At 45.7% G+C, this 12,252-nt stretch overlaps 1 protein-coding gene across 7 annotated transcripts in view; it reads left to right on the forward strand.

Moving 5' to 3' along the window:
* SFXN5 (sideroflexin 5) overlaps positions 1 to 12,252 on the forward strand; it is a 114,580-nt gene that overhangs the window by 13,682 nt on the left and 88,646 nt on the right. For all 7 annotated transcript variants that reach the window (XM_047747093.1, XM_047747086.1, XM_047747092.1 and 4 more), the window contains one exon: positions 10,903 to 10,980. In XM_047747093.1, the coding sequence (XP_047603049.1) occupies positions 10,903 to 10,980 (78 nt within the window). The remainder of the gene's footprint in view (positions 1 to 10,902; positions 10,981 to 12,252) is intronic.

Raw genomic sequence — 12,252 nt, forward strand, 5'->3', positions numbered from 1 at the left:
TTTGTTTCTCATGAGGAAATAATGAGGAATGGCTCATTAGCTCATGTGGTAACTGTGGCGAACGTATGTTTAACTTCATAGGAAGTTGTCAGACCGTTGTTCCGAGCGGCTCTCCATTTAACATTCCCATCCACAGTGTTCCAGGTCTCCACATCCTCACCAACGTGTGGTATCGTCCAATTTAAATTTAGTGCCAAATTTACCTCCGCCATCGTAAGAAGTATGTCTTTATACCCTCAAGTGTGCGGAGCAATGCACACGCATATGAAGCCGCAGGTCATTACGAGGGCCGTTCTGTGAGCAGGGCCGTGTTGCAAGCATCTTACATGCATCGGCTCATCAGCTTGACACAAAGCAAAGGTAGAGATGGTTCTAAGTTCTGTTTTACAGATGTGCAAACAGACAGGAGTTAGGTCTCAGGCCCATGGTGCTGGCCAGTGGTAGAGCCAGGGTTTGACATAGGTAAGCTTGTCTCCAGATCCCTTATTCTTAGCCAGTTTGCATCCTGTTTGGGTAACACTCCCAAGATTACCCAGTGAGCAAAGGGCCTGAGCTCCGGTGCTGGGTCCCCCCACTCCCATCCCGATCCTTTGAGTTGGCTTGCCAGGTGTGGGAAGGGGGTTGGGGGAGGGATGCTTCTCTGCACATCTTCTCTGTGGTTGGCTTGCCCCAGTCCCAGACTGGATCTGTCTTCGAGGTCAAAGCCATGATGGAAAGAAGCAAAAGGCCTTTTGGGCACCTGGGCCGAGAACAATCCCCAGGGGCCCTGGGAGAGTTATGCAGTAATGCAAAATGTGGGAATTACCCTGGTGTGTGGTTTCCTACACACCTTTCCTTCCTCAGGGAGGACGATGGGCTCAGGTGTTTCACTGGCTGACTTTACCTGCCCCTCTGGGCCTACCAGCTCTGAAGGGCAAGGCTGCTGTACCCTGGGCTCTGTCGGGTTTCTCCTCAGGAGTAATCAATGTGACTATATGAGAATTTGGAAAAGTAGCACACTAGAGAAACTACTTCCTAGCCTAGTGTTTTTTAGAAAGCTCCAGAATGGTGCAAAACTAGATACAATTGTAACATCTGTCCCAACAAAAATGCCACCTGCTTGTTGGAGAAGATGACAGGGGCTAGTGCTTAACTCAAAGGATAGGTGCAGAGGGTGGTTTGGGGGCATGTTGAGGAATGCTGGAGGGAGACAGAAGGTCGGGAGGCCCTTCAGGGCTCCCCAGATTACCACGAGCAGGCAGGGGCTTTGAGGATGGATGGGTAGCTAGAAGGGGGTGACCTAGTGGTCCCGGTGGGCCTCCATCCCCTACTCCCCTGTCCACCCTCTTCTCACTCCCAGACCATTTCATTTCCTATTCTCCTTGTACCACATCTTTCTTGCATTTTGAATGGCCCCGATATTCTTATACATTTCTAAACCACTTTTGGCCCGGGTCCCCTAACGGCAATTGACATGGCAAAACAACTTAACAATTCACTGCCTAGAAAATCACCGATACAACAGAAACTTTGGAATATTTTTCACATTTCACATGTGCCCTCCCCTGGTTGGGGACTGTTTCCAGCACCACATGCCTGCCTTTTGGAAAGATTTTGCCCATAGAAGATCATCATCTAAGCCTTGAAATCTCTGGAAGGGCCACAACTCACTGGGTCTAATCCAGGCAGGTTACTTAGCAAGACCATTGGCAGGGAAGGGATGAGAAATTGGAAGCAGAGCGGAGAGCCCATTACCCCAGGCTCTCCCCCACGAACTGTGACACTGCCGGGAGGGCCAGGCTCCCCTTCTTCCCGGCTCCATCCACAGGACATGATTCATATCTACAGAGAACTGTTTCTCTCAGGGTCCTTGGCTAGGTTTCTGGGAGGGAGAGTGAGGTGGTGGGCACCCCACTGAAAGAGATCTGGACAGGCCTGTCTGCCTGCAATGGGGATAGGTTTGTGGGGACATGAGGAGGTGGTTCTGGAAGCTGGTAGTTCTTGAGGTAGAAAGATCCTGGGCAGCTTGAGCCATCTGGTGACCTGGTTCTGAGAGACGTTCGCTGAGTCGATGGATAGGCTCATCTTGAGAGAATTTTGCAGCAATTTGTTTGTCATTTATAACTGACCAAGCTTTAAAAAGATTCCAACCCTCATGTGTAATGAGGCGGAGGCAATTTCATTCACTGTAATTTCTCTCAGGAAGAAGGCTGTCTTTGTCATAAGGACATCTTGAGCAAGGCTTCAGGGGAGAAAGTTGGTCTGCTTGACAGAGGGGAAGAATGGTGCTTTTCTGATCCTGCCAAGAGGAGAGAGAAGGAAGAGGGAGAAACGGTGGGAAGGAGAGCAAGCATCTGGGATGAGCTGAGAGGCCAGTGGCTGGGGCTGTCTTGAGACTGGTCATGCCTACTGAGTTGTGAAAGTTGACATGTTGTACTGTTGCTCCCTCCGCCATCATTCCTGGGAAGTTGCCAGTAAAGTCTGCCTGGTTCTTGAAATCTCTGCAAGAGTCTACTCTTTGAGGGGCGGATCTTGAGGGGCTGTGAGTCTCCTGTCGGGGTGCAGTGTGTGCAGGCTCAGACCTGAGGAAGCAAACCACCAGGAGTTGGCAGAAGCCCAGCGTTGGCTTTGCACCCACGTCATGGAATTCGATCTAGATCTCTGAGGGCAAAGGTGTACCAGCTGACATTGAAGTTACTTTTAATTATGGACTGAAGATGAAAGGAATTTGCTATTCTGAATTCAATAATTATTTAAGGGAATGAATGGTTGACAGATCATATCATCCTGAAGGGCAGAGAAAACTGGCTGAAATATTGGTGTTAATAACATAGACTCCGTAGGAGTATTGGTGTCATAATCGGAAACTGTCTGGGTTATATTACAGGATAGAATAGATAAGTAATTATATTGATGTTGGGAACCACGTTTCCCACCGTGGAGGTAGGGGGCTACAGATCTGGAGTAGGGGAAAGGACAAAGAACTATGTGATGTTTTATTGAATCATAGGTATGGATATGAACTCATGACTCTCTCTCTCTCTCTCTCTCTCTCTCTCACACACACACACACATACATACTGGTAGTTATATTTCCTGGTTTCCTGACTCTCTTCATTGAAAGGGCCAGGAAGCAATGACCTCTGGTGACAGTGAACACACTTAGCTCTCAGATCTTGGTTTCTAAATGTCACAACCTACTAAAAGAAACTGGAACTTCTTGGAGAGGTAGCCAGATCCACATCTGGGACAAGGGGAGCAGCTACAGAAAGTAGGAGGGAGCTCAAAGAGTGATGGAGACACAGCAGCTGGCTTGAAGGGAAACCCAGCAGTCACATTTGGAAGAGTCTGAACATTAAGAAGAATACAATCTTCTTAACACACTAAATAATCATAATAGTAATACTAACACATCTGCGAGTCAATAGTAAGAGTAACAGGAAGGAGGAGGAGAAATCCATGAATCCATAGTAATACTAGTACTGGTATGGGAGAGGGAAGCTCACCTTCACTGAAGAATGTCAGCTGATAAATGTAGAAGAAAATTGCCTTGTGTAACCCTCAGTGAACTAACTGCCCCTGGCCAGGACCGTTAGTGGATGCCTGCACAGGGTAAGGAGTTGTAGGGCAATGGGATAGGGATAAGTGTATGCTCTCAAGTAAGTTTCACCCTGAAGATTAGTTAGCAAAGGGGAAAATTTACCTTTATAGTGAAGAGCTTGCAGGACCCCACTTTAAGCAGGTGGCCAAACTTAGCATCACTAGCCATGAAAAAACTGACATTGTGTGCCTTCTGATGTGATATGATTCTGGTAGTGATCCCTAAATACTGGAATAAATGAAAGCCTGAAGAAGGAAATAAAAATAACCCATAATCCCACCTGCCAGAAATAGTCACCATTGACCTTTTGGTGTATGCATATGTACAAAATTGGGATGATTTATATAATATGTGTGTGTGTGTGTGTGTGTGTGTGTGTGTGTATGTATATATCTATATATAGATATATCTATATATATCTGTATCTCCTTATGTAGGATATATACAGAGAGAATCATGATATATATGTTTACATTTACATAACATATATGTATACATGATATATACGCTTTTTTCCATGTAGCATATCATGAGCATTTTTTGTCGTTATTAAATGTTATTTCAAAATATATTTAATAACTACATAGTAATCCATCATATGATTATTCTATAACGTACTTAATAATTTTCTCTATTGTGACCCACTTGGGTGGTTTACATCTTTTGCCGCTATAAATAGTACTGCAGTAAATATCCATGGACATAAATCTCCCCATATTTCTCTTTATATTCTTTGGATAAATTCCTAGAAGTGGAATTTCTGAATGAAAGACATTTTAAGACATTTGATATATAATGCCAAATTGCCCTATAGATTATACCAACCTGTATCAAGATTATATCAGTGTATAGTCTCAGTAGTAGTGAGTGATGATGTTGTATTTATTTTTGTCTTTTAATTTTTCATTGAAATTTTTTTTAAGTAGACTCCATGCTGGGCATGGAGCTCAACATGGGGCTTGAACTCACGACCCTGAGATCAAGACCTGAGCTGAGATCAAGAGTCAGATGCTTAAGCAACTGGACATCCAGGTGCCATTCAACTAAATACTTTTTTAATTACAATGTTTCTCAAAAAATTTCAATATAGTCAGTATACAATATAGCAATTTAACAATGCTATACATTATTCAGTGCTCATCATGATAAGTGTACTCTTAATCCCTTTGAGGAGGTCTGTTTGAACACCTTCTAGATAGCACCTGATATTCTAATTTTAAAATCTTTCATGGAATTTTTTTTTTCAAAGATTTTATTTATTTATTTGACAGACAGAGATCACAGGTAGGCAGAGAGGCAGGCAGAGAGAGAGGAGGAAGCAGGCTCCCTGCTGAGCAGAGAGCCCGATGTGGGACTCTATCCCAGGACCCCGAGACCACGACCTGAGCTGAAGGCAGAGGCCCCAACCCTCTGAGCCACCCAGGCACCCCTTTCATGGAATTTTTAATAAAAAATACTCAAATGTCAATACCTTTATACATTTCAAGTTCTTGCCTATCTGCATGCATTTTTGGCATACTATTACACTGAACAATTTTTATTTGCTTTTTTCAATCATTTCCAAGTCTCTATAATTTTTAATTTATTTAATGTATTCTTTTTTGTTTTTTTTTTAAAGATTTATTTATTTATTTTACAGAGAGAGAGCATGAGTGGGAGGGACAGAGGGAGAGGGAGAGAGAGTCCCCAAGCAGACTCCCTGTGAGCGAGGAGCCCGGTGTGGAGCTCTAGCCCAGGACCTTGAGATCATGACCTGAGCCGAAACCAAGAGTTGGATGCTTAACCGACTGTGCCACCCATGGGCCCCCTTTATACTTCCTAAAAATCAAGTTTTAAAGTCTAAATAACCATCCCTGTTCAATGCTTAGATCTAACCCATAGGTGGTTCCCTAGCTTTGGCTTTTCCAAGAAACAGTGTTCGACCTATCATTTTTCACTTCTGCTACATTTATTTTCTAGAATAAATTCTCAAGAGTAGGCTATCCAGGGGCGCCTGGGTGGCTCAGTGTGTTAAAGCCTCTGCCTTCGGCTCAGGTCATGATCCTGGGGTCCTGGGATCGAGCCCCGCGTCGGGCTGTCTGCTCGGCGGGGAGCCTGCTTCCTCCTCTCTCTCTCTCTGCCTGCCTCTCTGCCTACTTGTGATATCTCTCTCTGTCAAATGAATAAAAAAAAAAAAAATCTTAAAAAAAAAAAAAAAAAGAGTAGGCTATCCAGGCTGGAGGGCTGAATGTTTCTAAAGTTCTTGGGCGAGCTGGACAGAATTCTATCTGCCTCACATGGGCCCCCTGAAGGTGACCAGAAGTTTCATAGGGAAGACAGAGCCTCTCCCCATGTATCCCTGGTTCCCTCTTCCCTTGGGGCCTCCAGTGGTCTGGGGCTTCAGGGAGCCAAGGACCAATCTCAGCATAGACATTTAACCCTGGGGGTCCCAGGACTGCAGAGAGGGAACAAGAAGGGGGCTTAAGAAGGCTGAGGGAAGACAAGAGAAGGGCCTGGGACTCTGTCTGCATTTAAATCATTATCTTCTAGCCACAAGTCCCAGGACTTGGGGCCACAATAAAAATAGCTCAAGCAGTCATTGCGGGCAAGGTGAGAGTGCACGGCCCTGCCTTGGGCAGGTGCAAGACTGACGCAGGTGAGAACAATCAGATACTGATCAATCAAGGCCTGAAGTGACCTAAGCTGCTGCCCTCCCCTCCCCCTGTCTCCCATCAGCCATCCCTGCTTTGTCACACTCACACTCCATTGCCAATTCATTCTCCCCACCCCTGATGCTGCTTTTCTTTCTCTCTCTCTTTTTTAAGTTCTGCAAGCTCTGGGGAACTCCCAAATTCCCCACTTTGCCTAAAGTTTCAATGCTCCAGTTTCTGTGTCAGATCAGGCCTGGCTTTGAATGAGAGTAAAGAAGACCCTTCCTTTTCTTACCTGAGGTGCCCTGCCCCCATAGGCCTCAGCTTTGGGGGATGTAGGCATTGCTTTGAAATCGTTGGGAGACAACCCTTTCAGTTACTCTTATGAGGACTGGACGGTCTTCCATGCTGATGTTTTGTGGAAATGGCCCAGAACTAGGGTGGAGGGTATTTCTAAGTTGCCTCCCACCTACCCTGTGACCCTGGGCGTGGAAATGCCCTTCCTTTTCTGGCCCCAGTTATTTCAGCGAGGGAGTAGCCTAGATGGTTCTATGATAGATACATGCAAAGGGATATTCTTTTTTTTTTTTTTTTTTTTTAGCATAACAGTATTCATTATTTTTGCACCACACCCAGTGCTCCATGCAATCCGTGCCCTCTACAATACCCACCACCTGGTGCCCCCAACCTCCCACCCCCCACCCCTTCAAAATTCTCAGATCGTCTTTCAGAGTCCATAGTCTCTCATGGTTCACCTCCCTGCAAAGGGATATTCTTATCCACATCCTTTGTGAATACAGAATGGTCTCTTGTAATTCTGGGATGGTCAAAGGAGCATCACCATTGAGGGACTTTTTGCTGACTCTCTTCCCAGCTTTCCTTTTTGTGTCCTTTCCTTCCTGGGTCCCACTGTCCCAGGCATGATCTCTTGTCCTCTTTGGCCACCACTCTAACACTCCATGCCTGCCCCTTTACTTCCTTCTTCTGCCCCTCAAGGCTTGGGGCAGGACCCTCAAGGCCAGGTTCCTCCTCTCTTTGAATTCTCTGCCCTGGAGCAGACCTCCCAGGTGCCAGCGTTTCCAGAAGGACCTTCTGGGGACCTTCTGGAAACCATGCCCCAATAAAATACAGGAGATAACCTCAAGGTGACACTTTTTGGCAGGTGAGCTAGAGGCAGGCAAGCCAATGAGGGAGTCTGGGAAGCAACCAGGGCTGACCCTCCCTCTGGCCCATGGCTCTAGAGAAGGGCCTGCAGCCTTTCATCCGCTCCTTGCTGGAGGGTTTAAAGCAGGGAGACCCTCCTCCCATCCCTCAGGACTCCCTGGTAATGACCTCGTTCTCTGTAGTGAAGGGCCCAGCCCCCAGAAGAGTCAGGCCTCAGGGACCTCTTAAAGCAAGTGTCCTGGGGTTTGGCTGTCCCACAGAGCAGCCTGGAGCCCTAGCCCCTCAGCCTCTGACAGAGGGGACTGGCTGAGGCTTAGTAAGGCCCAGGCAAGAGAAAGCATGTTCTAGCTTCCTCCAGTCCTAATTTCCCAGACTCGTTCTTCAGGAACTTTGGATTTAGGTCTCCCTCAACTCATGCCAAGATCGGGGCTCTCTGGAACTTATTCCTGTGGCAGGAGGCCTCCCTTTGATGACTGTGTCAAATGAAATGGAGCCTGGCCAGGTTGTTATAGGAACTCGGGAGAATCCCTGGAGTGGGAAAATAATGAGAACACGGGGCCATTCACCATTCAGCACTGGAAAGTAGAGCAGTCATTGTCCCGTGGCAGAGGCCTCAGTGTGGGAGGAAGCAGGCTAGGGGTGGGGAGCTTGCCGCATCACTGCAGGGCATCACTGCAGGGCTTTCTAGGGGCGGGGGCGGGAGGGGGATGCACACAGCAAGGGTCTGACTAAACTCTGGGTAGGAAGACTAAACTTCTCATGTTGTAGCCCTGTGACCTGAAGCAAGGTAAAACCATCAACATGATCCCATATTGTTGAAAAACAAACACATTAAATGCAGAAGAAAAATCCCCTTCACTCTTTTTCAACCCTTCTCATTTCTGTGGTGGTTATCTCAGCAGTGTATTGATGAGGGATTTAAAATGATCTTTTGTGCCTTTCTATTGTTTTCTGACATTCTCTCTAAATAGCATGGGTTAATTGCCCCTCCCCTCCCCACCCCTGCCAAAAAAATCCCACCAAGCTGTCTCCATGTTGGAAATAGATTCTGTGAAGAGACTACGGAATTTTGGAATTGATATGCATACCTTTGAGAGGGAAAGGCAGTACATCCCCCTGCCCCAACCCCACCCAGTCAGGCTGCTCCTAAGCAAGAAGTTTCCCTGATGTCCCGGATTAGACCTGTGTCGGTCACAGATGCTTCTGAGGCAGGCCTGATGGGTCAGGTGGTCCGGCTGGCACGTCTGGGCCGGCAGTCAGTCTGTCTGTTCCATTATAGCAGGTGGCTCTTCCTTTCCTGTCCTATGGGACTGCCCTGCCCGATGTCTCCGCAAACACCCTGCCTGCCCCGTGGTTGCCCTTCCTAGGGCGGCATCCTGCCTTCAGACCCAGGGGCTTCTGCGGAGGTCTCTTTGCATTTCCATCCTCAGCTAACCTTGCCCTTCTAGCCAAAGGGGAACAAAAAAAAAAAAAAAAAAAGAGGGGGGAACAGGGCAACTTCACTGGGTTTCTTTGCCCACACTGGGCAACCCTGATGTCTGGATCCCTCAGCCAGCCTTGACATAGGCTGCCTTCTATGGCTGTTGTCTGTTTCTTGTTAATTTTTTGAGGTAGAGCAAACATATGGTAAAATGCACAAATCCCAAGTTTATGGCTTACTCCATTTTGACTTATGTTTATACCCATGTAACCACCACTCAGATGAAGACATCGAACATTTCCATGACCTCAAAGGGTTCCCTTATGCCCTTTCCAAGTCAGGGCCCGCCTCCCCCTCCCACCCACCCCCCCCAACAAAAGTAACACTATCATGACCTCCACACGGTTAGTTAGATCAGCTTTGCCTGTTCTTGAACTTTATACATACTCTTTGGCATCTGACTTCGTTAAGTATATCAGCCTTTCATTGCGATATAACAAATCACCCCAAAATGTAGTGGCTTAAAACACGACTCAGTTGTTTTGCTCACAGTCTTCAGTTTGGGCAGGGCTCACAGGGGACGGTTCATCGCTGTTCCATGCGGCGTCCAGCTGGAAAGTCCATTTCAAGATGGCTCCCTTGCATGGCAGACGGGTTGGTACGGACTGTCAGCTGATAGCTCGGACTGTCAGCTGATAGCTCGGCTGTAGCCATGGGCAGCACCTCGGTTCCCATCCAGGTGGGTCTCTCCATATGCCGCTCAGGCTTCCTTACAGTATGATGGCTGAGTTCTGAAAGAGCGACCATCCCAAGAGAACAAGGTGGAAATGCAAGGCATTTTTGTAACATAGCCTCAGAGGTCACATAATCTCACTTCAGCCATACTCTATTTGTTGAGGCAGTCATGAAGTCCTGCCCAGGATCAGCAGGAGGACACATGGACACGTGGACTCTACCTCTTGAGGGGGATGTGGGAAGGTTCTAGAAGAGAATGGGCCATAGCAGATATTAGAGTGTCCCTTTTTGGAAAATACATTTTGCCACAGTATGTCTGTGAGATTCATCCATGTTATAACATGTGTTTGTAGTTTGCTTTTTAAATCGTTGCATAATATTTCATTGTGTACATGTACTACAATTTTCCTGTCTAGTCTAGTAATGACATTTGTATTGTTTGCACTTTGGGACTATTTGAATAGTGCTGCTATGAATAGTCTTTTTTTTTAAAAGATTTTATTTATTTGTTTGAGACAGAGAGAGAGGAAGCACAAGCAAGGGGAGTATCAGAGGGAGAGGGAGAGAAGCAGGTTCTCTGCAGAACAGGGAGCCCGATGTGGGACTCGATTCCAGGACCCTGGGATCATGACCTGAGCTAAAGGCAGACGCTTAATGACTGAACCCCCCAGGCGCCCCTGAATAGTGCTGCTATGAATATTCTTATACAAATATTTTGGTGGACAAAGGCTGCCTTCTATCACTGTTGCTGTCTCTTTAGCTTTTAACGTTTTACAGATGATACAATTCTCTCTTCTTTTTTTCCCCCTCTCTCCATCAGTTACTGTAGCCCATATGCACTTTAGTATGTAAATCTCTGCTGTGTTTTTAAAATGTTGCAAAGAAATTGTATGAGTATTACATAAATATGTTATCTTTATAAAAACTTTCAATATTATAATTAAGATTAAATTTCCTCCTGATGCCCCTTGCCAAATTTGGACCCTTTGCTCCTACCCTAAGGTAACTCCTGCCACTAATTTGGTGGGTCTCTTTCCAGAGCTTTTTTGATGCATTTGCACACATAAATATTCTCATAGAAAATATTGGTTTCTCTGTGTGTGGGGGCTTTGTTTGTTTGGTATAATGAATGGCATCATACGGCTCTGCAATTTACTTTCTTGCTATAAAAAAAATGTTAGAGATGGAATCACATACAGATCTTCACTTTTTAAACTGCCCCGTAATGTTCCATAGTATCTTCAGACCACTGTCATTTAGTCATTTTCCTATGGAAGGACACTTAAGTTGTATTCTTCTTTATTGTTTGCAAGGGAAAGAGTTGAGGAGCCTTGGATCTGTGAACCTCAATGTCTTTCTTCTTTCCCTTGCAGAGACGTCTCAGAGAGGCTGTGCAGCTGCTGGAGGACTACAAGCATGGGACCCTGCGCCCAGGCGTCACCAATGAACAGGTGATTCTTCTGGAAGTGGAGAAGGAAGGCCGCAAAGTCACATTCCCTTCCCTGCAGCCAGAACCACTCTCTTTCCTTCATTATCCACTTCTACTACTACTACATAGCCTTGTAGATTTCTGGCTTTTTGGAGGAGACACTCAGGTCTTTCCCATACCCTGGGTCTCGTGGGAAGCATGGAGGCTGATAAAGCAAGACAGGCCCAAAGGCTGTAGTTTCCTGGAACTGAGTGTATATCTCTTCCCAGTTCCACATTTAGTGATGTCACAGTGGTAGCTTGAAATCAGCCATGTGGGAGTATTTATACTATGGAAATGGGCAAATGCTACAAATCAGGACTTTCTTCCCCAAAGAACTGACTTTTAAACATTTACTAGTATACTACTACACAAAAGTTCAGGTTGAGAATAGGAAAGACACGGGAGAATAGTGGAGATTAGGCTAGAACACTAAATTAATTTTTTAAAAATGTATATCAGGTAGGAACTTGAACTAGAGCTAAGTGAACGGTTACAGGTTGTGTTCAGTTTGGAGGAAAGGTAGAGGGATGCATAGTAGGGCTTCTTCAATGATTATAGAGACTGATGATTAATATGCCAAAGTTTTTCTTTCTGTTTGTAAGCTTTACTTCAAGATCTTTCAAAAAAATTAATTTCAGACTTCTTTTCCCTAAAATAATATGTACACAGGGGTGCCTGGGTGGCCCAGTTGATTAAGCATCTGCCTTTGGCTTAGGTCATGATCCCAGGGACCTAGGATTGAGCACCTAGTTGGCTCCTGCTCAACCAGGAAGGAGCCTGCTTCTACCTCTCCCTTTGATGCTCCCCTTGCTTGTGCTCTCTTGCTTGCTCGCTCTCTCTCTCAAATAAATAAACAAAATCTTAAAAAAAAAAAACAACTCAAAACCAAAATAATATGTATGCATAGTTCAAAAAGTCCAATAGTACTAAAATACCTGGAGAAATAGTATGCTGCCCCCATCTTTCCTTAATTCCCATTCCTTTTCTCCAGAGACAAATACTTTTAGTTATTTCTTCAGATAGAAATGTGTCAAACTAATATGCTTATCTATAGTCCTATTTTTTCAATTAGTCATTTTGTATTCACCTTGATTCAGCTATCTTGTTATTTACCCCCATTAAAAAACACACATCTCGGGGTGCCTGGGTGGCTCAGTCATTAAGTGTCTGCCTTTGGCTCGGCTCATGATCCCAACATCCCAGGATTGAGCCCCTCATCGGGCTCCCTGCTTGGCAGGAAGCCTGCTTCTCC

The sequence above is a fragment of the Lutra lutra genome, chromosome 9 (assembly GCF_902655055.1).
Source record: "Lutra lutra chromosome 9, mLutLut1.2, whole genome shotgun sequence".
Taxonomy (NCBI): Eukaryota; Metazoa; Chordata; class Mammalia; order Carnivora; family Mustelidae; genus Lutra; species Lutra lutra.